Genomic DNA, 27668 nt, shown 5'->3' with positions numbered 1-27668 from the left:
CACTGCAACAAGAGTAGCCCCCACTCACTGCAACCAGAGAAAGCTCATCGCAGCAACGAAGACCCAAGGCAACCAAAAATAAAAATAATAATTTTAAAAATAAAAGAAAGCAGATCTCTACAAATCTGTTATTAAAAAAAAAAAAGAATGACTGTCTTTTGATCCAGCAATCCCACTTCTGAGTATATATCCGAAAGAACTGAAATTAGGATCTCAAAGAAATATCTGCATCCCCATGTTCATTGCAGCATTATTCATGAAAGCCTAGATATAGAAACTACCCAAGTATCTACCAATAGATGAATGGCTAAACAATATGTGGTATATACGTAACATATGATGGAGTATTATTCAGCCTTTAAAAAGCCTTAAAAAAGAAGGAAATCCTGCCATTTGCAGTAACATGGATGAACCTGGACGACATTATGCTAAGTGAAATAAGCCAAACAGGACAAATACTACATGATTCCACTTATATAAGGTATCTGAAATAGTCAAACAAATTCATAGAAGCAGAGAATAGAATGGTGGTTGCTAGGGGCTGTGGGGAGGGAAAAATAGAATTGTTGCTCAAGAGGTATGAAGTTTTGGTATTCATAGGTAAGAAGAATAAGCTCTGGAGATCTGCTGTACAACATAGCACCTATAATAATACAATATTGTGCCATTTAAAATGTTAAGAGGACAGATCTCATGTTGTGCTCTTACCCCCAAAACAAACAAAAAACGCAAAAGAATATAAGGAAATTTTTGGAAGTGACAGATATGTCTACCTTGATTGGTGGTAACAGTATCACCAGTGTATGCATATGTCCAAACTCATCAAGATGTATACATTATATGTGTGCAATTTTTTGTATATCAATTATACCTTAATAAAGCTTTAAAAAATTACTCTTCTTGTAGAATGGAAAAAAAACATGCCAACAGCAAGCTTAAACTGAATAATACACCTTCATCTGGCACACAGTAGGCACTCAGCGAATTCTTGTTTCTAGACACGAGATCAGTGCTATCAGATTAAATCAGAGAGGCAAAAACATTTGCATACGTGTAAGACTAATCTGTTGAAGACAATACAACTACATTACTTACTTAAGATACTACTTACTTAAAATTAATGATTTTAAGTAACATAAGATGTCTAAAATTAAAAACTACATCTGTCTCTCAGTTTTAAAGAATACATATTAAGTTTTTATCAAGCAAAGTGTGCTTGCTCTCAATTAATGGTATATTTTATTTAAAACAAATACACCTAATTCCAAGTTAAAAGGATCTTAACATTAGTACTATCCCATTACATTAACAATGTTTTCAAAATCAAGAAAAGAGTGGTCAGAGCTAGGCCTTGGTCTCATCTTGGCTGCCAAGGAAAATACACATTCAGAAGTGTCCACAGCTCACCTTGTTGCGGCATTCCTTCAGCAGGCCCTCCACAAACTTCCAGTTGGTTTGGGCAATCACTGACGGGGAAAGGTTGGATAGTTTGGGCTGGCGGATGGTGCTGCCCATATTCCTGGCTTCCTGGATGTACTTCTAAAGCAAACGGAAAAATCAAAGACTCTTAGTGCCCATGCACACAGACCACAGGCAACCAGTACTGATGGGGCCTGAAGAGGGCACTATCACCCCGCACTTTCTTACTGCCTCTTTCCTAGGCTCAGGGCAAAGTTTAAAATGCAGTGCTTGTATCGTAGGGAAAACTGAGAAAATATGATGAATTAATTCTGTTTTTTCTAATGTAAAGCCCTCTTGGCTTTAATGATACAAGAGGTAAAAAACATATGGCTGCAACATGTATGAGTGTGCAAACTCCTATGAGTAGGCAAACCAACTCAAATCTCAGCGTACTATTGAGGAAAATCATTTTCCCCACCAAGTTTGGAGGAATTTAATTCCTCTGCTCATATCAAAGATATCCATCCTTGCTAAATTAGGGCCTAAAGAACACGTGTGTACACTCAAAACAACAACTGCATTTTCTGATTTTCTACAGTTTGCTGGTGATTCCCCATATGCTGTCTGCTTTAACATATAACCAAATCAATGCAGTAAATTGCACACTGACATCCTCTCAGTATCCCAGGTTCACAACCAACATTTTTACTCCCAACTTCTTTCTTTCCCCATATTTATTCCAGTAGTACAATTCTGTCCATTCTATCTTCTGGCCCCTCAATCTGCCCCTACTACCAGCCCCTAAGATTAGGCTTCAATTACTATCACCTGCACTACTGCTACCTGCTCCTAACTTGCTAGCTACCTCCAGTACCTCTTGCCTGCCAAATATTCTGCCCACAGCCTCCTTCACACAACCACCACCAAACTTTGGATCCTGCCATCTCCTTTACTTGCAATACTCATCTTTGTCCCTAACAATCCTATCATCCTCAAGACTTAAACAGATGCTGGTTCCTCCAAACAGTCTTGTTTGAGATTACCCCAGACAGAACTGACCTCTGCTTTCTCTAATCAGTGATCAAACACTGGCGTGCCTCTCATATGGCCCTTTCATATGGCCTTTGCTCCCTTAATAAACTGGTATTCCCTGAGGACAAGGCTACCTCCTAATCATCTTTATATTTCAAAGTGTTTACTATAGTGATTTTGACCAAGAAAACGTACTCAATAAACACTGCTGAAAGAAATAATATGGAGGTGAGGTGGAAGACCCAGGGGAGACTTTTAAAATAACACCTACACCCAACACCCATTAGGCCACCCTCACAAAAACGCCAAGTACAATTGTACCCTATAAACCAGCAGTTAAAAATTCATAACCATATTTTGCAATATTAATTTATTCCTTTAAAAAACAGCAAAGGCAAAATATTTTCCCATTCATTGAGATGCCAGACACATATGAAAACAACATGCTTTACTGGATTTCATCGTATAAAATGCAAACTGCAGGGTCTTTTCTCAAAGAGAAGTTTCTGAAATAGGTTTCTGAAGGTGAAGCTCCATTTTCACAAGTTCTCTGCAACTCAGTAAGGCAGGGTCTCCAACCTGAAGTTTATAATAGAAACTTTACTGGGAACAAGTTACAGTGGAGCTGAGAAACTCAGCTTACAAGCAATAAGGACTCAGGTCAATTCAAGAATCCTCAATCCGCACGCACCTGATAATAATATTCTTTTGCTCCTCTGACAAAAAAAAGTCAAGATTACCTGTTTTAAATTAAAATAAAGAAAAAAATAGGAAAAAAGGCTCCTCCTCCCCAGGTTCAGAGAGTCACAGCATTAACCCAAGTTCAGCTTTTCCTCTTTCTCACTCTAACAAAATTAACTTCTTTACCACCATACCACACACACACACACACAAAAGCCTCAAAAATTTTAAAGGGATTTTTCCCAAGTTTTAGAATCTTATCTTCTGAGGTTCCTGTCAGCCCTCCCACTCTCCCAACCCCTGGGAGGAAGTGAGTATCATGCATGAGTGACTACTGAAAGGACAGTGAAAGGCTCTCTTCCAAGCACTGGTTATCATTCCCGAACAGAGGTACAAATCTGGTTCAGGGAGAGGACGCACATGGCTAGTGGCCCTGCTGCCCCTTGTGAAACACTGTACATCCTGAATTTGTCACAACCGAGGCCCATATCAGGGATCAGGAACTAACTTATTATTAACCCTTCTTTATGAGGAGGATATTTGAATCAGAACAGAGGCCAAGGAAATGAGAAGGAGAAGGAGGGTGTAGCATGATAACAGGGTCATTCCTTGTCATTCTCAAGGTGTCTTACCTCTCTCTGGTCATTGTCTAAACGCAGGTGTTCTGTGTGCTGCTTCTGCCGGTCTTTACGCCTCCACTGGGCAGGGGCATTCCTTTTTGTCCACCTGACAGAATCAAAGCAGACAATTAAGAATATTCCGCTAAGAGGGACTTCCCTGGTGGCGCAGTGGTTAAGAAGCCGCCTGCCAATGCAGAGGACACGGGTTCGAGCCCTGGGCGGGAAGATCCCACAACTAAGCCTGTGCACCACAACTACTGAGCTTGCACTCTACAGCCCGCAAGCCACAACTACTGAGCCTGCGTGCCACAACTACTGAAGCCCGCACACCTAGAGCCCGAGCTCAACAAAAGAAGCCACCACAATGAGAAGCCTGCGCACCACAACGAAGAGTAGCTCCCACTCGCCACAACTAGAGAAAGCCCGTGCACAGCAACGAAGACCCAACACAGCCAAAAATAAATGAAGAAAGGAAGGAATGAAGGGAGGGAGGGAGAGAGGGAGGAAAGAAGGAAGGGAAGAAAGAAAGAATATTCTGCTAAGAAAGTAAGGTCAACTGACGGGAGAAAACTTAAAACATCTAGGGACCAATGGTGGCCATGGGAAACCACCAAGAAATCATCAGAGATAGCTCAGAAACCTTGAGAAGGGTAGCTTAAAGATCACTTGCGAGGCAAGAAAGAGATAACTCCCCAGGGACAGAGACATATCCTTTTTTTTAAAATAAATTTATTTGGTTTTGGCTGCATTGGGTCTTCGTTGCTGTGCGTGGGCTTTCTCTAGTTGCATTGCTGTGCGTGGGCTTCTCACTGTGGTGACTTCTCCTGTTGTGGAGCACCGGCTCTAGGCGAGCGGGCTCAGTGGCCATGGCTCACGGGCCTAGTTGCTCCGTGGCACGTGGGATCTTCCCAGACCAGGGCTCGAACCCGTGTCCCCTGCATTGGCATGCAGATTCTTAACCACTGCGCCACCAGGGAAGTCCCAAGAGACATATCTCTCTTGAAACACCTACAAAAACTTCACTTGCAGATCCAAAACTATACTCATTCAACTCTGCCTGGGCATTGATACACTCATCTCCAAAAGTAACGAAGAAGAGCAATCCTGCTAAGCTATCTACTTTCAGTTCAGTTATTTCAACCACCACTTACTAACGATACAGTGCTAGCTAGGTGTTGTACGGATTCAATAATGAGATGATTTCAACCCATCTGCAGTCCGGCCTTTTACAGGCCCTGACACATGGAGCTATCCCAATTTGCACAGTGGAGACAGGAGCCGATGATACTCTGTCACCTGTTTCCTTGTTAAAACAAGTGAACAACCTGGATACTGTGTGTTTTCTCCATATTTGCTTTACAAATGTCAAGGTCTCCTGGAGATAACAGTCCAGGTCCAGATACCGTATAACCCTCACCACTGTGGCTAGGGAGCTGAATCAGGGAATCCCTGGGGTTGACTCACTTGTTGCTGGCTGGCCCGGTGGAAAGCACATCAGACTGCAGCTTAGGGAAGAAGCCTGGTTCATACTTCCCTTGTCCAATCTTCATGTCAAGTAAATGGGGGTGAACCGCAGTATGGTCGATTTTTGCCAGTCGCAGCTCAATTGCTTTCTCTGGATGAGAATGAAAAAGTCCAATATTTTAAAAAACATACCATATTCTGGGCCATAAAACAAGTCTCAATAAATTTAAAATAACTTGAATCATACAAAGTATGTCTTGTGACCAACAATAATCAATAATACCTTAAAACTAAAAAACACACTTCAAAATAACCAAGGGGTCAAAAAGAAAATCAGCATGGTTGAGGTTAAAATGGAATGGAATGCCTTTTATTGGATGTAGATTGTGCTGTCTATTGTTAAGAGTACTTGAAACAATTCAGGTTGGTTTTCTTGAAGTAATTTGTATTTATGATTCAGAGAACTCATGTGGATGGAAATCTCTCTGGCCCTCGAAAAACATGCCATCAGCACTCAGAGTCGGTGTCGCCCACTACATGTCCTGCCTTCTGAATAGAAAAGAGGTGTTATTTAGGGAAATTTTTTTTTTTTTTTTTTTTGCGGTATGCGGGCCTCTCACTGCCCTGGCCTCTCCTGTTGCGGAACACAGGCTCCGGATGCACAGGCTCAGCGGCCATGGATCACAGGCAGAGCCGCTCCGCGGCATGTGGGATCTTCCCAGACCGGGGCACGAACCCGTGTCCGCTGCATCGGCAGGCGGACTCTCAACCACTGCGCCACCAGGTAAGCCCCGAAAATCTTTTTTTTAACATATGTGTAGATCATTTACTACTGCATAATATTTGTTCTTTGGTCCCTATAAAGATAGTTTTTCTTTAATAGCATATATTTTAGTGGTTGTTTTAAAATTATACAGAGAGCAGAAGTTCTTTATCTGAAGTGATTTAGTAGCGTAGTGAATTCGATAATTGAAAAAGTCATGTAACTTTGGGAATCCTAAAAGGATATATACATCCCTTAAACATTTTAATTTAAACCATATGACTGTATAATCACCAATCTTTTGATGAAGTGTCTGTGCATTTTCTTTGATTATGGATCCACTAATCAGGGGTCTGCACTGTTTCTCTTGCATAAATCTCACCCATAATTCATTCACTGAGTTTTCCAGTTTTTAAAGTGGAGTGAGAACTTTTAAAGGACCTTGCAAAAGAACCATAGTAGATGCTAGTTTTCCCAAGATTTTTGCACTTAAGTGATATGCCTAATTCAATTGCTGTATTTTTAGTGACTTTGCTTTTTAAAGCATTTAATTTTGTTTTCAGAGAAACAGTTCTTTTTTTTTGTCCTCATATCTTACCATTTATTTACATAATATTTGTTTAAATTATACAACCCAGTAATAAGTTCAACTAGTGCAGACAAGCTTGGAAACAAATGCATAATTAGTATTTTTTAATTAATTTTTAATTGAAGTATAGTTGATGTACAATAGTATATAAGTTACAGGTGTACAATATAGTGACTCACAATTTTTAAAGGTTATACCCCATTTATACATATTATAAAATATTGGCTATATTCCCCATGTTGTACAATGTATCCTTGTAGCTTATTTTATACATAACCTTGCATTAGTTTTTGTTTTTGTTTTTTTTGCAAAAGTAATGCAAACTCAAGGCATGCAATCAAAACAATTTTAAAGGGAATAAAATGAAATCTCCTTCCTCTCTCCTTCCTGTGGTAGCCGGAGATCAAGTTTCTTGTGCATCCCTAATGAAATAATAGTTTTTTAAAACAAATAAATAATGTGTGGACAAACAGTGCAGAGAGAATTGAATGTTTCCCTTATGTTTTTTTTTTTTGGCTGTGCGGGCTTTCTCTAGTTGTGGTGAGCAGAGGCTACTCTTCGTTGCGATGTGTGGGCTTCTCATTGCGGTGGCTTCTCTTGTTGCGGAGCACGGGCTCTAGGCATGCGGGCTTCAGTAGTTGTGGCGCACGGGCTTAGTTGCTCCGCGGCATGTGGGGTCTTCCCGGACCAGGGATCGAACCCATGTCCCCTGCATTGGCAGGCGGATTCTTAACCACTGCACTACCAGGGAAGTCCCTGTTTCCCTTTCTTTTTGATCTAAAATCCTACCCTTGTGAAATAATCTCTTGATTTTTTTTCATGCCCTCCTCCTAAATACTTTTATATAATGCACTATTTTTAATGTTGTGGTGCACATGTATTAATTATAATATTCTTTAAATTATATACATTTTGATATACATATGGTATATTAAAGTAAAACTTGGAAAAAAAGCATTTCAGTCATATGGTAGAAATTTAAAATATTACAAAAGGGTGTATGTACAGTGACGTGTTAAGACTTATCACTGTTTCCTGTTTCCTTGCATATACAGCATGTATACCTTTTAAAAACAACACAGATGGGAGCATACTAATCATTGTTTTATACCTTCTTTCATTTAACAGTTTATCTTGGAGATATCAGGACATAGATTGGGTTGTTTCCTAAGAACAGAGATTGCATGAGAAACATCCTTGTTCATACAATTTTCACAGAAGTGTGAGTATGCAAGGACAGTTTCTAATTCAATTTCTGATTTGCAGGAACTTCCCTGTAGTTTGTTTTAGGAGTGAACTTATCTGTAAAGTGATCCCAAGCCTAATGTCTTTCTCTGCACAGAGAGAAGTCATAAGAATGTGCTGATTATTCTCTCTTCACCACTCAGAAGTGGTTGTAATCCCAGTATGCTTTGCGTTATCTCCTTTTGTTAAAAGTAATTGCTCATTACAGCATTATGGGAGCTGTGAGAAAACCCAGAGAGTTGCCTCGAGCTGAAGTGTTTCCAGTTGATTTTGATTGGCTAAAACTCTTTGGATGCAGATGACCTTCATCTGTTTCCTATTTATTAGTTTCACCTTCTTGGAATGATGAGCACAGAGACAGGCAATGGCAAAGGAGGTACTGATTTTATCGTTTGTACTGGTGTATAGAAATGGATTTTGTGCTGTTGCTTACAGCTCTGGGAGGTCAGCATCCTAGTGTGGGTACCACGGGTTGATGGATCCCGGAGGCATGGTTTATTAGGCCATCCTTCAAGATGAGTTGTTGCTTTTTTAAAATACAAAAATGTAGGGAAAACGAAACCCACAACTCAGACCAGAGAGGCCATAAAATTCCAAGTTTCTAGTATCTGTAAAACCAAACCATATAAATGGAAAGCAGTTTAGCCTTGAAAGAGGAGATGATTTCTCATCCCCTAAAGTGTTTTGTTTCTAAGAATAGCACACTTTCAAGTGCATCACAGGGAATTCTTCAGGGATTTCAATCTGAGGCGAATAAGGTTACCCACTCTAGCAGAAATAAGTGGGCTGAGTTTCAGATACTGGATTAGACTCATCCTGAAGAGTAGGGAAAAACCAGAACTAGATGTCTGTGCTATTGAAAAGGCTGCTTTTATGGAGCAGAGGAAGCCCCTTCCTTCAGACTTCAGCATGCCCTGTTTCATGATTAGAGAGTAGATAGATGTTCCCTGACACTGTAACTAGGTACACTATAAGGAGCAAGCAGTCCAGTGTCCAGGAAGCCTCATGAGGAAGGCATTTCAGGGACTCCTTTACTCAGTGTCTGTTGGACCCCTATGAGATGTTCTTGTCTCTGAGCAGACCTGTCAGGAATGCCAGCCACGTAAAGGAGTAGCACCTGCTTTATTGACTTTCGGTAAAAGCAGCAGCTTTTTGGTTTTCACATGATTGGAAAGGCCTTGCTCCTTCCTGCCTTTTTTAAAAAAACCCAGAAATGGTGTGTGTACACTGAAACGGGGGAGAAATTATTCAGTGTAATATTTATTCAAAATGTGTGTTTAAGTGCCAGTGTTGGGACACAGTAAGACTGGACCTTCAGCTTTAAATATCTCTTGGAGGTTTTCTCCCACACCTTTACATTCTTTTGATCATCTTAAGTTTGAATTTTAAAGTATATTCTTATCATGTCTGAGATTCTCAAGATTATTGCTTAGTAGATTATTTACAGGCATTCATATCTAGAAAAGAGAGGTGAAAGATACAAAAACTGAGGCCTCGCCTAGAGAATCATTAGAATTCTTCTTAATAATAATTGTTAGAATAATCATAGAGCAGGAAGATTTCAACAGAAAGATAACAAGCCAAGTTGTACAGGTGCCCCATGGAACTGAGATATCTCAGAAGAGGCTGAAGATAGAACTTGCAGTGGCCTAAATTTTGTTCCTCAGTTGTTGCTTACTCTCACGTTGGAGTAAATACTTTTTCTGAAAGGCTATATAGATTATCTATTTAATCCTTGAAAGAGTTTTTTATTTTTTTTTTGTAATTTGTGAAATATTTTTGTTGTTGCTTCAATTGGGAGAGGGTCCTCACCAAATAGTCTTTAATATGGGAATGGCAGTGCTTTGTGGGGCACAGTGAAAGATGAGATCGACTTTCTTCTTGAACTCTTATCAGTCTGTTCCTGATTTTAGTGAATATGAAAAGCTTGCGCTCTTTTGTCCTTCTGCTAAATCAGTTGTATTTTTTTAAAAATCATTATTGATGACCAAATCTCTGAGCTCAGTTTTACCCACTGATTGTTTTACATCACTTACCTATTATCTATCAAATGCCTTAGCTTTCCCCGAAGAAGCGTGAGGCACTTCCTTAGAGTGTACTCAAAATGTTTGAGATGATGAAGTTTTAGTCATCAATTTTTATTTATTTGCATTACTAGTTAAAAAAAAACTATTTCCAGGTCATGCTTAGCCAGGAGCAAGGTGGTAAGCTGCTCCAAAGTTTTACTGGTGAGCACAAAGGCTGCTTTGCTAAAACCTAGTTGATATATATCAGCTTCTGCTCACTTCCTACTCATTCTTCTTCATTCTCTGGAAAGCTTTTTGTTATTTATTACTCATTTATGAACCAAGCTGGGATTTGCTTAAATGGTGGGCTGAGTTTTTAGTGCATAAAACTGTTTAGCTCCTGTGAAAACTCATTTGAAATCAGCCATTCCAGGAGGAAATTACTCATATGGTTTTAAAATTGATGTTCCTACTTTGTCTTTAAGTGTCTGAAACCATCATACCATTTGTAAATAGTAATGTGTTAAATCTCAATCTATTGTATTGGCTTTGCTGATGTATTTTTTACTCATTTTAAAAATAAAACAAGTCTAGAAATTGCATTCTGAAGAAAAGCTAAGCTTTGAGCACAAGCTTCTCTTCCAAGATATGCTCTCTGACCTAGAATAAGAGTTTTGAGTAATGAAAGTCAATCTTCTGGGTCTTTCAGGTTCTAGGGGAGCTTTTTATCAAAGTGTTAAAATGACACTTTCATGCTGTTACCATTCAAGAAAGGTTGCCAGGTGGAAGGCAGACTTGGCTAGTGTGGAAAACCAGCCTCTGCATGCTTGAAGGTTCTTTGGGCTTGATCTTGAAGGCAAAGTTCACATCAGCTCCTTGTAGAATGCAGACATGTGAGTGGTAAATGAGGTGTTTTGACATTCATGCTGAACAGAGACTAGACCACTGTTCCTTTTCTTTTTCTTCCACTTCCCCATTCTCCTTCTACTGAAGAGAATCTACTTAACATTCTGGTTTAGTATTCGGAGCAAGGTACTATTTATGATACGTATTGTATTTCTTTTTTTCTAAATTGTATTTCTATATTAAATTTTATTACTAGCATGGACCTGTGTGTGGGGGGGTATACTTCAGCTTGTGGTTCATTGAGGTCTCTGGGTTGTCTCTCTGATACCCACAAGGGAATCATACTCTGAGCATACCCTTGCTGAAATTTATCCTGTTCCTTTCTAAATGTGAAATTGTGTTGAAGATTTTAACTTACTATTTGAGAAGCAAGTACCTTGTTTTTGACTGGTTTTGTGTGTGTTTTGTTTTTGACCTAGATTACCAGAGACTGATGACTGTGGCGGAGACAATTACAGCTCTCATGTTTCCTTTCCAGTGGCAGCATGTCTATGTTCCTATTCTCCCAGCTTCTCTCCTACATTTCTTAGATGCTCCTGTGCCATACCTGATGGGCTTGCATTCCAATGGCCTGGATGACCGGTCAAAACTGGAGCTGCCTCAAGAGGTAAGAAAAACGTGGAGCTTGGGTGCTGGTGCCTGTGGCCCTGATACAGGATTTGGGAGAGAAGGGCTTTGGGATGAGCCCAGGGTGGTATCACCAAGTTTATTTTCTTTTATTTTGGGGAACACAAACAACTTTCCAGGAAAAAAGTAAAAACAATGAACATTTAGCTCAATTTATATAATTCCAGAAACACCTGTTTCCTCTATCACCTGACATACTTTTATAATAATCTCTGTTTATACTATTGTGAACTGCCTTTTTCAAACATGATATTTTACATATTTTTAAGAAAATCTTTTTATTATGTAAAAGTTTAAACTTACACAGAAGAGTAGCATAGTGAATCTCAGTGTTTTCAATACTTAGCTTTAACAGTTATCATACATTTAAATTGTATTTTACTTCTGTACTTTCTACCCCCTATTTTTTAAAGGAATTCCACATAATATAGTTTTATAACTGCTTTAGTAGCCAGACATGTATTAATAAATCAGTGGTTTTGTTTTATAGGCCACAGTTACTCTGTAAAAGTTGACCTGATCATAGTGATTCTTGTAGTACTGAATGTAGCTTTGAAAACTTTCCTTGCTCAAGATAAGGAAGGCCTTGAGAGAATGCTTCTCCTCCCTTGCTGTGAGGATGGCCTGCTCCTCTTTCCTATTGTTTCAAATACTAAAATAATTGATTAAAAAAATATATTTGTTTATTTACTACTCCATTCTAAAATAGATTTAAAGCATCATCAGAAATAAGATTGTCTTGGTTTTTATTTTCCTAGAATTACCAAGAGGACTGGTCTACCTCTTTTGGTCATTTTGTGGCTTGTATGAAACTAGCTGGGGGAAGGCCTTTCCTACTCTGAATTTCGTAGTCAACAGCAAGGCCTGGGAAGAAGACTTTGGACTATGCACACACTGGTATCAACATGACTGTGTCTCATCCTTCCACCAATGATTTTTGGGGGGAAGATTTTTATGTATAGCTGAGGAATGTGAGTAAGAGGACCTCCAAAGAAGAGACCGTTCTCATAGAATTGGATCTAAGCAGCATTCACATTGTTGGGCATGTCTGGGCAGCCATCTTGATGAACATGCCTGATAATTAGATCATACCCGTAATGTTTAAGCTATAGTCAATTGCATCTCTTTTTCTCTCTCCTTTGGTTTTATTTTTATTTATTTATTTGTTTGGCTGCGTTGGGTCTTAGTTGTGGTGCGTGGGCTCAGTAGTTGCAACACGTGGGCTTTCTAGTTGTGGCGCACGGGCTCTGGAGCGTATGGGCTCAGTAGTTGTAGCGCGCGGGCTTAGTTGCCCCGCAGCATGTAGGATCTTAGTTCCCCGACCAGGGATCGAACCCACGTCCCTTGCATTGGAAGGTGGATTCTTTTGTTCTTTTTTAAATTTATTTATTTAATTTATTTATTTTTGGCTGCATTGTGTCCTCGTTGCTGCACGCAGGCTCCCCCCAGCTGTGGCGAGGGAGGCCACCTCTCGCCACGGTACGCGGTCTTCCCATTGTGGTGGCTTCTCCTGTTGCGAAGCACGGGCTCTAGGTGCGCGGGCTTCAGTAGTTGTGGCACATGGGCTCAGTAGTTGTGGCTCGTGAGCTCTAGAGCACAGGCTCAGTAGCTGTTGTGCACGGGCTTAGTTGCTCTGCAGCATGTGGGATCTTCCCGGACCAGGGCTTGAACCCGTGTCCCTTGCATTGGCAGGTGGATTCTTAACCACTGCGCCACCGGGGAAGCCCCGGAAGGTGGATTCTTAACCACTGGACCACCAAGGAAGTCCCTCGCCTTTGGTTTTAGAATCAGAGTGTCTTCCTTGTAGTTTTTTCCGTTTCTGCCTCCTTTGAATCTATAGAGCTTTGTGCTATTTGGGGTGCGACAAGATTAATTAAGGAAGAAAAGATCTAAATAATGTCAACTAAAAAAATGCAGGAGGCTGCAAAAAGAACAGAGTTTATTTGGGGACTTAAGAATTGCAATTGGGGAGACACAGATTCAGTTAACCCTGAAAGAGTATTCCGAGGAAGAGAAAGAGTCAGGGGCTTATAAAGACAAAAACCACGAGGTTGTTAAAAGTTGCCCTGGTGAGAGTTGTGATCGACTCTGATGCGAGTCAAATTATTTGTCCTTAAGAAATCACAGGTTATTTTAGGGTAGGGGTCTTGTTAGTATATAGACTGTCACGAATTGTTTTAGGGTAAGGGTCTGATTAGTATCTTGAGTTTCTGGCAGGTGTTCTGGTGTTCTGTTCTTCATCAGGTCAAAAGGTCAGCTTCCATCCAGGCTGAGTCATGCAAACATCGTACTTCCTTAATGGCTTCCCGGCTCCATTTTAGAGATCTCTCTTAGAAATACTGACTCCATTTTGACTTTCCTTTCACAATGATGGAGAAAACCATTGAGTTTTGGGGTACTGGGTTTTTATATTTATTTGTCTACTGATAAATATGCATAAAGAGTAGATATCAAAGATTAGAGAGTGGGGAGCTTTTTGTTGTTGCTTTAAATGACTGCATATTTAATATTGACACCTTCTTCTGGTAAACGTAATTATCATTTTGTAAAAGTCAAAATAAGAATAACAGTGAAAATGTTCATTGCAGCTCTATTGACAATAGTCTGGACATGGAAGCAACCTAAGTGTCCATCGACAGATGAATGGATAAAGAAGATGTGGCACATATACACAATGGAATATTACTCAGCAATAAAAAGAAACGAAACTGAGATATTTATAGTGAGGTGGATGGACCTAGAGTCTGTCATACAGAGTGAAGTAAGTCAGAAAGAGAAAAATAAATACCGTATGCTAACACATATATATGGAATCTAAAAAACAAACCAAAAATATGTCATGAAGAATGTAGGGGCAAGACGGGAATAAAGACGCAGACCTACTAGAGAATGGACTTGAGGACATGGGGAGAGGGAAGGGTAAGCTGGGACGAAGTGAGAGAGTGGCATGGACATATATACACTACCAAACGTAAAACAGATAGCTAGTGGGAAGCAGCCGCATAGCACAGGGAGATCAGCTCGGTGCTTTGTGATCCCCTAGAGGGGTGGGATAGGGAGGGTGGGAGGGAGGTAGACCCAAGAGGGAGGAGATATGGGGATATATGTATATGTATAGCTGATTCACTTTGTTATAAAGCAGAAACTAAAACACCATTGTAAAGCAATCATACTCCAATAAAGATGTTTAAAAAAAAAGATTATTTTGATAATAATTGTACAGAATTAAATATATGTCAGAGAACATTAAAGGAATTCCAGAATTTCTAAGGAAAAAAAAAAGGAAATAAAGTATTTTGAGCTGAATAAAAATGAAAACACAAAATATCAAAATTTGTGGAATGTCATTAAAATATTACTTGAAAGATTTACAGCCTATCTTAGGCCGTGAATATTACAAACAACTCAATGCCAACAAATTTGACAACAGATGAAACACACAAACTGTTAAAGCTCACTCAAGAAAACAGATAACCTGAATAGCTCTATTATCTATTTTTTAAATTGAATCTGTAGTCTAAAACCTTCCTACAAAGAAAACTCCAGGCCCTGATGGCTCCACTGATGAATTCTGCTAAACATTTAAAGAAGAAATAGTATCACTTACACAAGCTCCTCCAAAAAACTAAAGGGAGTATTTCCCAACTTATTCTATGAGGCCAGCATTATCCTGATACCAAATCAGACCAAGACATTAAATGAAAACTAGGAACCAAATCCCTCATGAACACAGATGCAAAAATTCTAAACAAATTTTTAGTAAAGCGAATCCAATAATAAACAAAAGGATAATACATCATGACCAAAGAGAGTTTATCTCAGGACTGCAAGACTGGTTTACACATTCAAAAATCAATGAATATAATTCACCATTTTGATAAAACTAAAGCTAAAACCCATATAATTACCTCAATAGATGCAAAAAAGCATTTGGCAAAATACAACCACCACTTCTGATAAAAACTGTCAGCAAGCTACTAACAGAAACCAACATTCTCAACTGATAGAAAAATACCCATGAAAAACCATGTGATGGGCTTCGTGGTGGTGCAGTGGTTAAAAATCCGCCTGCCAATGCAGGGGACACGGGTTCGAGCCCTGCTCCGGGAGGATCCCACTTGCCGCGGAGCAACTAAGCCCGTGCGCCACAACTACTGAGCCTGCGCTCTAGAGCCCGCGAGCCACAACTACTGAAGCCCGCACGCCTAGAGCCCGTGCTCCACGACAAGAGAAGCCACTGTAATGAGAAGCCCGTGCACCTCAACAAAGAGTAGCCCCCTCTTGCCGCAACTAGAAAAAGCCCACGCGCAGCAACAAAGACTCAACTCAGCCAAAAATTAATTAATTAATTAATTAAAAGAAAAAAACATAGTAATAACACCATACTTAGTGGTGAATGCTTTCCCCTTAAGATCAGAAATAAGACAAGCATGCCATATTCTATTTGACATTGCACTAGAGGTTCTAGCCAGTGCAATAAGGCAAGAAAAAGAAAAGATATCAAGACTGGAAAGGAAAAAGTAAAACTATCATTATTTGCAGGCAATAAGACTGTCTACATAAAAAATCTGAAGGAATATACAAAAAGCTACTAGTTTAGGAGGGTTGTAGGACACAGATCAATATACAAAACTCTATTATATTTCTATATATTAGCAATGAACAATCAGAAATTGAAACTTTAAAATACCATTTACAATAGCACTAAACATATGAAATACTTAGGAATAAATCTGACAAAAGATATGTAAAACCTGTTCACTGAAAACTATATAACACTGCTGAGAGAAATTAAAGACCTGAATAAATGGAGAGATATGCCATGTTCATGTATCAGAAGACTGAATAATGTTAAAATGTCAATTCTCCCTAAATTGGGCTATAGATTCAAGGCAATCCAAATGAAAATTTCAGGTTATTTGTAGATTGGCAAGCTGATTCTAAATACATATGAAATAAAAAGGACCTACAATAGCCAAAACAACTTTGAAAATAAGAACAAAGTTGAAAGACTAACACTACCTGACTTCAAGATTTAATATAAAGCTACAGTAATCAAGACAGTGTGGTATTGGTGTAAATGTAGACTAACACATCAATGAAACAGAACAAAGAATCCAGAAACAGACTCACACATATACAGATCACTAATATTTTGACAAAGGTGAAAAGACAATTTATCAGAGAGAGGATAATCTTTTCAACATATGATTCTGGAACAACTGGATATCCATCCAGAAAAAATAAACCTGGTCCCTTAGCTTACACCATTTACCAAAATCAACTTGAAATGGATCATAGACTTAAATGTAAAGCCTAAGACTAAAAACTTCTAGAAGGATATGTATAGAAAAAAAAAACTATGTTACCTTGGTTAGGCAAAATTTTCTTAAATACAACACTAAAAGCATAATCCATTAAAAAAAACCCTGATAAACAGACTTCATCAAAATTAAGAACTGTTCTTTGAAGGACACCATTAAGAGAGCAAAAAGACAAGCCACAGAACAGGGAAATATCTGCAAATCATATATCTGATAAAGGACCTGTATCCAGAATATATAAAGAACTTCCAAAACTCAGTAATAACAAAACAACACAATAAAAAAAAATGGGCAAAAGATTTAAACAGGCACTTCACCATAGAAGACCTGTGGATGGCAAATAAGCAAATGAAAAAATGTTCAACATTACTAGTCATCAAGCACATGCAAATCAAAACCACAATGAGATACCACTACATAGCTATTAGATGGCTAAAACTGAAAAGACTGAGCATAGTAAATGTTAACAACAATGTGGAAGAACTATAACTCTCATACACTGCTAGTGAGAATGTAAAATACACACCTACTTTGAAAGACAATTTGGCAATTTCTTTAAAAAGTCAACATATGAATATCATATGGTGCAGTCATTCTACTCCTAGGTATGTATGCAAGGGAAAAGAAAACATATGTCTATACAAAAACTTACATACAAATGTTCATAGCTCTAATGCCCACCAACAGGTAAACAAACAAATTGTAGTAATATCCATACAGTGGAATACTACTCAGCAATAAAAGGAACATGAATGAATCTCAATATAATTATGCTGAGTAAAAGAAGACAGACTAAAATAAAGAATGCATACTGGGGCTTCCCTGGTGGCGCAGTGGTTAAGAATCTGCCTGCCAATGCAGGGGATACGGGTTCGAGCCCTGGTCCGGGAAGATCCCACATGCCGCGAAGCAACTACAGAGCCTGTGCTCTAGAGCCTGTGAGCCACAACTACTGAGCCTGCGCACCACAACTACTGAAGCCCACACGCCTAGAGCCCGTGCTCCACAACAAGAGAAACCACAGCAATGAGAAGCCCGTACACCACAACAAAGAGTAGGCCCCCTCACCACAACTAAAGAAAGCCCGTGCGCAGCAACGAAGACCCAACACAGCCAAAAAAAGAAAAATAAAAAAGGAATACAGGGCTTCCCTGGTGGCGCAGTGGTTGAGAGTCCGCCTGCCGATGCAGGGGACACGGGTTCGTGCCCCGGTCCAGGAGGATCCCACATGCCGCGGAGCGGCTAGGCCCGTGAGCCATGGCCACTGAGCCTGTGTGTCCGGAGCCTGTGCTCTGCAACGGGAGAGGCCACAACAGTGAGAGGCCCGCATACCGCAAAAAAAAAAAAAAAAGAATACATACTGCATGATTCCATTTATATAAAAACCTAGAAAATTCAAACTCTATAGTAACAGAAATCGTATCAGTGGTTGCCTGGAGACTGGGGGAGAGAACGCAGAGAGGACAGGATGGAGGTATTATAAAAGGGCATGAGAAAACCTTTGAGGGTATGGGTATGTTCCCGATGTCAGTGAATATAACGTGTAACAAAACTTTAAATGTGTGCAGTTTACTGTATGTCAATAGTATCTCAAAAATTTTAAAGGGTAAGAACCAAAAAGCTGGTAATTCTCCTGGTATTGCCTAGATACATATAAAAACATCTCACCTTTGGGACTTGCTGAGTGTCCTAGGTCAAGTGGCCTTCTCTCTCTGGGCCTACCTTACTTCCTCCCACCCTTACCCTCCTTCATCAGAACTTATTTAGTCTCTCAAAAAGTGCTAGGCCCTATTCTAGGTCCCCAGATACAATGGCAGGCCAAAGGAAAATCTTTACCTGTAAAATTAGTGAATGAGTAGAGTTAATTGCCATCAAGATCCCTTCTAAATGTAAATTTTAAAGAATCTCCAGAAAGACCCCTTTAGTTATATTCTGACCATTTCCCAATCAGACTGATTCAAGAAGCTAAGGTGTCCATGAGGAATGGCATGAGGTAGCTGAACTACTCCTCTAGGCTAGAAATCTGAAGCCAGTGGCAAGAACTCTGAACTAGCATATTTGGAGTACGTATCTCAGGGAAATACCGAAGGGCTATACCAAGGGCATGATTCCTGGGAACAGAGCATGTAGTTGCCTGGAGGGTCTCTGTGATACCCATTTTTCTGAAATGAGTCATAGAAATGAGGGTTAGTTAACCCTCCTTCCATATCCCAAACTCCACATTCTAATGGGACCACAAGAATTCATGTCCTGGCCACAAATGAGACCAGAGTAACTCATATCAGTATTTGGTGTTCAACAGTTGGATTACAGATGGGCTGAGAACTGACTGCCTCAACCCTTTGGGCAGAAGGGCAAGGTTTCAAGTGACCAGAGTGTCTCATTTTACAGTCTCCAGCTATAAACAGACTCCTCCCTTTATTCCCACAAGCAATACAAAAATATTGTCATTTTTCAAGTGTAACACAACATGAAAAGATTGAGAAGTCCTGATTTAAAGTGATGGTTTAGGAGATGTTTCTCTAAACCCACAATTTTGTAAAAAAGTCTCCATCAAACTCTCCAGGACCAACACCTTAGGCAGGGTTCAGGACCTGAAACTTGATGTGTGTGTTCCAGGAGGCAAGGAGGACTGTGTTAGAGTATTCCACTTGCATGGGCAACACGTCCTCAAGTCTTGGCCAAGAGGACTGTCACCTTAATGAAAGGCTTGGAGCAAGAGCTGAAAGATAAAGTCAGAAAGCTATCGAGCATAAGGCTGAGGAACCCAGGATTTTGTCCAAACTGTCAGCACTTGTATCTTCAAAACCTAAAAAAAATGCCTGGCACATTCATTCATTCAGTAAATACTTGGTGAGCACTTCCCATATACTGGGCATGTAGTGGGTGTTTATATTTGGTAAATGAATAAACAAAATATACAGAAAGGCTACAACAAGGACACTGAATATTGCACAAGGAAGAGAACACACTACTTAATCTGACACCTCAAGCTGAGACTATTCTCTGGAGAAACTGACCTAGACGGGGACTCTGTGAACAAAAAGGTGTATTTCATCATGCAAGTAGCAAACAACTTTTAACATCTATATGTTCTAGGCACAATGTTAGAGGACTGGGGGTAGGACAATGATTAAATACAGTCTCTGCTCTTAAATTGCTCCCTGATAATCATGGCTCAAAACAATAGAGATTATAAAGGGGAGGCAAGAACAAAGCAAAACAGGAGCTTAGCGTAGGATCAGCTCAGCCTGAGAACATCAGAGAAGGCTTCACAGAGGAGGAGACATATCAGCTGGATTTCTATAAGCTGCTTACCCATAACTCACTCGCCCCTTCTTTCTTGTTAATAGAATCAATACAGTTCAGGGTAACATTACACCCAGGTCAATATTCACTTTCACAGCCTCCCTTGCACTTAAGGGTGGTCATGGTTCTGGCCTATGAGACAACAGAAGTTGTTGGGAATTTCTGGGAAAGCTTTTGCTTTCTGATATAAGAGGGAAAATACAGCTGGCATCAACTTTCCCCTTTGCTCTGAATGTGAACATAAAAGGCCTCTTGTAACAAAGAGGCAACAAGTATGAATATAAAAGTCAACATGCTAAGGACAGCTGAGTGAAATGATAGACTCTCATTTCCTGATTACACTGCTGAGCAGCTGAGCAACCACCAATTCTGCACTTCTTGATAATTTAAGAAAAATAACCCCCATTTATCTCATGCACTGCTGATTAGATTCTCTAGTACTTACAGCAGGACCCATTCCTAACTGACACAGTGTTAAAGGATGAGAAGAAGTCTGCCAGGCAAAAAAGACAGGGGAAAGCATTTCAGGCAATGGGAACAACTTATGCAAAAACAGAAAACAGGGAAAGAAGCTGGCATGTTTAGGAACAGGGACATGTTAGTGACATAATCCAAGAGGCTAGAAAGTACAACAAGGAGGCCTCACTTGCTTCATCCACAGTGGTACACTTCTGGTACATGGATGTGCGCAGAGTAGGTGTCCGAACATTCAACAGCCTGATCTTGTCTACTCGGGAATCAAACACCCGGAGCACAGGATCTTTATCATCATCATCATGACACATGATTTTGTTGTCAATGAAGGAAGCAAACATCTGGGTCTCCAAGAATCTTGAGAGGAAAGGCAGGTAGGGCTCAGGCTGATCTGACAGAAAAGATGCCTGGTGGGACCAAAAGGAAAAAGTCATCAACAGGGAAGAGGGCATATCAGCCTTAATCAACCATGGCTACATACCCAAGGGATTCAGTAGGTTAACTCTTCTCTGAAGCTTCCTAGGTCTTTATAAATTGCAAACAATAAAACCTCTCCATCCTTTTTAAAAATTCATATAATTTCAGATATCCTGAAACTTTGACACACTGGCCCGTTTAACTTACTCAGGTAACCTACTGTGGCAACCAATGTTCCCAGAATCCTGATGTTCAACCTGCATGCACATCTTTGCCTAAGAGAGCTCTTTGACTGAAGGTAAACCACCTGATAGCAATAACCAGCACTCTGCTCTAAAGCAAGCAGACCTTATATTTTATCAACATCAGAAGGACCATGAACTTGTTTCCAGCACATATTATGAAAGAAAAACTCATCTTCAGTCACATCTTTAAGAGAGTCTGGCATGTTCTCATTTCTTACCACCTCCCCAGTGGGATTATACTCACTTTGTCAAAGTTTTGCATCTGTTCCCTGTTGGTAAACCAGGACTCCTTATCCTGGCTGGGCTGAATGACAAACACCTCATAATCTGCAAACATCTGAGTGAAACGATTTGCAAAAACTTCCCGGATCTGAATGTTTAGCTGGTAAATCCTTAGTTCTTCTTCATCACACTGAACTTTGAGATCCTTATTGCTGCTGGGGTCTTCACGTACTTCCAGCTACAAAAACAAAACAAAACAGTTGAGAACATGCAAGCTTTTCCTTTTATCCCAAAGAAATGCAACTCATCCTTTGCCCCGCCCCCCGCCAATGGTCATTTACTTTTGCAGCAAATGGAGAAAATAAACAAAAGAGAAAAAAATGGGAAGAAAAGAAAAAGAAAGGAATTCTGACATGGAGAAGAGATAAATCAGGGTGTTCCACTTGCAGGTACCCAGCAACTCAATGAAAGTGGAGAGGAACTCATTACAAGCAGAGAGAGATTCAGCAATAGAGGAAAAGACACCAGTTATCTCAAGGGTCAGGGAAAGGAAGCAGTCTGGGAAGTCAACAAGAAAATGATAATGCAAAGCAACAAGGTCAGACTCTGGTTTTCCCTTCATCTCTTTGATTTTTCTCCCCCATATCACTTTCCCTATCTTTCTCCCTAAAAATGTTTCCTTACTGGTTTTCTTAACTTTTTTAATCTCTCTAAATATTTCTCTGCTCTTCTTTAACTGGCCATGATTTTTCTTTTTTAATATCTGCTCTACTAACTAAACAAATCAGGAAAATGAAACGTTTCACACTTCACTAAAAAATAGCCCAACGAAATGATTACATTACCCCATTTTATATGTAATTTAAGAAAGTAATTTAATAGTGAGAATGGGTAGGGTGAAGAGATGGGTAAACAACTACACAAAGCGGACAGTCTCATCAAAGTCAGGAAATGCAAAGTTAAGTACATCCCTGGGAAGAGCAGAGGACTAGAATTCAAGAGGACCAGGTTCTAGCCGCAAGTCAGCCACACAGAAGCATTTAATCTTAGGTAAAACACTCAGGATCTCTAAGTCAACAATTCCTGCTCTATGTGCTTTAGGATGCTGTGAAATTCACAAGGCAATGGATCTGAAAGAAGTCTGAACACAAAGATTGCCACCACCATCCCTCCAAGACTCTCTGCAGTAGTGTTTACAGAGAATGACAGCAGCTTCTCCTTGATGTTGAAGTGAGAAACTACCGAGATTTAGATTCAAGTAGCAGAGCTAAATGTTTGCCACAGCTAAATCCAGAGTCTCCCACACAGAGCATCCTTTCAGTACTCACAGATATGCCTTGCCCTGAACTGGGTGCCTTCTCATTCCACACTTTATTTCACCAAGACAGCACCTTAGCATAGACCCATATACAGCATCATACCTTCTCCAGGCTCACCCCAGTCCTCTTGACCAAGGCCTGCAGGCGGGCGATAGTTTCGTTCTCCTTGAGGAACTCGTAGGAATGTAAAGGGGAGCCTGCAATGTTCCCATTCCTCTTGTCGGAGACGAGCTCAGAGGCCCGGAGCCTCTTCAGCTTGGAGGCACTCTCGCTACAGTGAAGGTTCCCTTCCGGGGGAATGCCAAATGCCATGAGAATCTCAGAGACTTCCTGGACAAACTCCAATTTGTTGGGAAACTGAGGCAAGTCCTCCGGCAGCTCAATGAAGTGGTTGTCAATGTCCACAAAGCAGAGGTTAGCCTGGCAGTCAAAACATGATGAGGAGTGTGAACAACTCCAAAGTATTAAGGAAGAAGCTTTAGAGGGGATAATGAACAAGAAAGCAAAGAGCAAACGTCTGCAATGGGCATAACTTAGGTATGGTTAAAGAAGATGGGGTGGAAGGAGGTAGACCTGAGTTCCAGTCTTCCCCTGATGCTTTCTAGTTGTGGGATCTTGGGAAAGTTACATAACTCTGTTTCCTCAGCTATAAAATGGTGATAAAAACAACTTATCTTAGAGACTGATAAGGATTACATAATGACATAGATGTTTAGCATCTAGCACAAAATTCTCATATATAGTAAGTGCTCATAGAGTATTTGTTGAGTTCACAAATTCTTACAAGAGTAAAAAGAATGCTAGGAGTGTGTCAGAAAGTCTAGGTTCCAGACCTGAATCTGTCACTATCTCCCTATATGACCCTGAGCATACCAGTATCCCTTTCTGAGCCTCATTTCTGATTTGTAAGATTTGATGGCTGGTCTTGATTTTTGTGCTTCCTTCTGGCTTTAAGATTGCTTCTGAGAGGATGTAGAGAGACAGTACTTTCATACATTGCTGAGGAGGCAGGTAATCTGGATTAACAAAAAATAACCTGGCAATATCTATCCTTATTTTATAGACATAACTGACACAGGGAGGTTAAGTAACTTGTCCAAAGTCACACAGCTAGTAAGTAGGAGAGCTGGGATTTGAACTCAGCTAGCCTGACTTCAGTCATACCCTCAAGCTCTTAACCATACATTCTTCTCCTTAGAGGTCTTACAAATTTCTTGTTCAATTTAACTTAAATATTTTATAGTTCTCATCCCTGTTGGAATTTTCTTGCAGTGCAGCTATTAATTAGAAAAGCTTTTTATTTTTGTGTATTTATTTTATAACCATGAACCTGTTCTAGCCATGACAACTGTCATTTCCTTCACTGCAGAGCATTATTAAATGCTTAAGTGTTTGTTATAGCAAGGATAATAATATTACCTATGTCATAAGTTTGTTTTGAGGATTATGAGACAATTAATGTCAAGGATTTAGGACAGTGTTAGTATACAATAAATGTCAATTAACATTGCTATTATCACTGTGGAATATAAAACTCCAATAAATGAACACACACACACACACACAATATATATATTGTATTACTAAACAGGAAAATTCCATAATGAAAAGATGCTAATAATCCCCACATTTATTTGTAAATTTAATGTAAATTTTTTTAAAATCCCAGAAAGATTTTAATTTTTTTCAAGGGAGTATCTGATGAATTGATTCTGAATCTTACCTAAAAAAAGAAAAGAAAAGAATAGCCAAGAAAATTCTGAGGGGAGACTTGCCTTGCTGGGTTCTATTACAAATATAAAACAATGGGACTTCCCTGGTGGTCCAGTGGCTAAGACTCTGCGCTCCCAATGCAGGGGGCCCAGGTTCAATCCCTGGTCAGGGAACTAGATCCTGCATGCCGCAACTAAGAGTTTGCATGCTGCAACTTAAAATCCCACATGCTGCAACTGAAGATCCCACATGCCTCAACGAAGATCCCACGTACCACAACTAAGACCCGGCACAGCCAAATAGATAAATAATATTTAAAAATAAATAAAGTGTTTTTTAAAAGAAAACAAATATAAAACAATAATCTATTGGAAAAGAACAGTCTTGAACAGACCCATTTATTGTGGATGAATTATTCAATAAATGTTTGGGGGACAAATGACTGTACATTTAGAAATGTTAAAGTATAATAACATACTCAAAAATAACTTTGAGATAGACTGAAGATTTAAATATAAAAAATAAAGCCACTTTATGTTTTAAAAAAGAATCTCTACCTTTTAGAGATACATACTAAATATATGATGACATAATAATGCTGTGTGAGATTTGCTTCAAAATAATCCAGTAGGGTAAATGGGAAAAGAGTGGAGGATACAGAAAGAAGAGTGGCCATGAGTTGATGATTACTGTGTAATGATGGATGCTAGTCTCTTTACTCTTACATGTGTTCAACATTTTCTATAACAAAAAGTGAAAAAATAAATACCCCCACAAAAGTATTAAAAGAAAATATAAAAGATTACTATTATGCCTTAGGGTAGAGTTGGACTTTCTAAACTTTATACAAGGCTAAAAAACATAAAGGTAATTACTGCCATAAAAATAATTAAAGATAATCTGAGAAACAATAATTGTCATATATAACATGTAAAAGGTTAACATCCAAAGAAATTATTGAGATAAAGATAATTTACCCAGCTGAAAAATGGAAACAGGTTATAAAAGGCAAACACAGAAGACGTTTCACTTAATTAACTTCAAATATATGAAAAGATGTTCAATTTCACTAATAAACCAAGAAATGCAAACAAAATATTTTTTACCTCCTGGATTAGCAAAGATTTAAAAGATTTATAATGTCCAATGCTGGCAAAGTTACTAGGAAACAAACAACTCATACACTGTTATTGGGAATGTGAACTGACAACTTTCGGGGAACAATCTTAAAGAAATTCTTCTTTTTTTTTTAACCAGTCCAACCCAAGAACTAGAAATTACCAATATTTTTATCTACTTATGTACTCCCCAATCCCATCCCTCAACCTACACAGTCCCACCCCTGTAATCACTATCCTGAATTCTGTTTATTATCTTTTTGCCTTTTGTTTTTTATCACGTATGTATAGTACATGCCTTTAAATTTTTGCTTGTTTTTGAATTTTATAAAAGGATTATTGTTCTTTACACAGTCTTGTGGTACTATTTTTCTTCACTGAACATTAAGTTACTAAGACTCAGCCGTTTTGTTGTATGTAGCTACCCATTATTCATTTTCACTCTTGTATAATATTACACTATGTGGATATACTACAATTTATTCATCAATTTTCCCATCAAAAGGCATTTGACTTGCTTCCTGTTTATTGTTTTTACATTGTTATACATGTTTTCTTGGACACGTGTGCAAGATCTTCTCTTGGGTATATCCTAGGAGTAGAACTGCTACGTTGTGAGGCATGCAAATGTTCAATTTTATAAGGCCTAGCTGTGTTCCAAAGTGGTTATAACAATTTACATTTTTACCAACAATCTAAAGTGATCCTACTGATCCAAATATTTCCAATACTTGGTATCATCAGATTTCTTAATATTACTACTTTAGTGGGTACATTTATTTACACTTCCCTGATTGCTAGTGAAGAAATGTGTATTTTTTGTACAATCCCTCTTCATGTCTTTAGCCCATTTTTCTATTGGGATGCTTATCTTCTGACTGATTTGTAGGAGTTCTTTATAACCTCCTGATGCTAACTCTTCATAGGCTATATGTGTCCTACACATATCTTCTCCTAGTTTTTATTTTTTCATTTTAAGATGTCTTTTTCTTAACTAAAAAAATCAAAGTTATCAATCTTTTATTTTATGGAAAGTGCTTTCTTCATCTTGTTTACAAAGTCCCTACCTACCCAGAGGTCAAAAAGGTATATATTAATATTTTCTTCGAGAAGATTTAAATTTTTCTTTTTGACATTTAACTGCTTAATCCATCTCAAGTTGATTTTGTTATGGCATTGGGTAGGAATCCTTCTTTACTTTTTTTCCCTATGGACAAGCAATTTTTCCAGCTCTGTTATTAAAAAGTTCTTTGGCATGGTATGTTTATTATATATCAAAATACTGTTCCACTGATCCTGCTGTTTATCCCTGTACCAGTAAGTCTTGTATTCTAAGAGGCAGGAGGACCATATAGTAAATCCAGATTAATATAACTATTCCACAAACTCTCAATCTATTGAAACTGCATGTTTTAACATGTCCATGTATGCATTCATTCAATACACATTTGCTGAGTGCATAAATTACTCCATTTACAAATCTATAATAAAGAGAACTTTCCCATATCCAAGATTCAAAAATGAGAAGAATCACTTTAAATTTCACCTTCTAGAGTTCCTCCACTAGATAACAACTTTAAACCCGTCCTTGTTAAAGAGACGATAAATGTTGAACACCTAAAAATAACACCTATTTTTTGTTTATTCCTCTAAGATTTTAAAATTATAAGTGCCTTCAGGCCAAGCAATTAAAAAATATAGTAAAGACAGAATTAAATCATCTAGTCATGAAGCTCACCTGCCTCATGAGCCTGTCCATACAGCTAACAGAAGAAAAGCACTGTGACCCACCAGAAGCACACAGTGCAATCATTTATCCTCTTGGTCCTCCTCTCTTTCGAGGAGAAAACCAGTTTGTCCAATAGGAAACATAAAGGCAGCTAAATACAACTATAACCACTCGACAATGCTTGGCTGGCTTTTCTTCCACTGCTATTGACCAAACACAGAATGTCCGTAAAGAACTTTATAAACTCCAAATGCTGTATCCACATATTGTAGATACTCCTAGATAGAGGTGGCCAGAGGAAAGAAAGCAGCTCAGGCACACTTCAGATATTAAGATAGGAGCCTCTGAGACACTACTAGCCATTCTTTGCAGAGTTGGGCCAAAGCAGGTAGGGGTAAGAAGGCAAAATGAAAAGGGGGCCATTCAATTACTAGACTCATACAACAGCCTCACGCTTTCTCCTC

At 39.0% G+C, this 27668-nt stretch overlaps 1 protein-coding gene across 5 annotated transcripts in view; it reads right to left on the bottom strand.

Moving 5' to 3' along the window:
• The window catches only part of DENND5A (DENN domain containing 5A), a 106322-nt gene that overhangs the window by 21405 nt on the left and 57249 nt on the right, over nt 1–27668 (bottom strand). For 4 of the 5 annotated variants that reach the window (XM_067749953.1, XM_067749948.1, XM_067749952.1 and 1 more), the window contains 6 exons: nt 22747–23064; nt 21348–21563; nt 20614–20848; nt 5199–5349; nt 3747–3840; nt 1408–1539 (listed from right to left, as the gene is read on the bottom strand). In XM_067749953.1, coding sequence (XP_067606054.1) covers nt 1408–1539; nt 3747–3840; nt 5199–5349; nt 20614–20848; nt 21348–21563; nt 22747–23064 — 1146 coding nt within the window. Of the gene's footprint in view, nt 1–1407; nt 1540–3746; nt 3841–5198; nt 5350–13256; nt 13694–20613; nt 20849–21347; nt 21564–22746; nt 23065–27668 lie in introns of those variants that run through there. The other variant, XM_067749951.1, reaches the window with a different exon arrangement.

The sequence above is a fragment of the Pseudorca crassidens genome, chromosome 9 (assembly GCF_039906515.1).
Source record: "Pseudorca crassidens isolate mPseCra1 chromosome 9, mPseCra1.hap1, whole genome shotgun sequence".
NCBI lineage: Eukaryota > Metazoa > Chordata > Mammalia > Artiodactyla > Delphinidae > Pseudorca > Pseudorca crassidens.
This window is presented reverse-complemented; position numbering and strand designations above follow the sequence as displayed.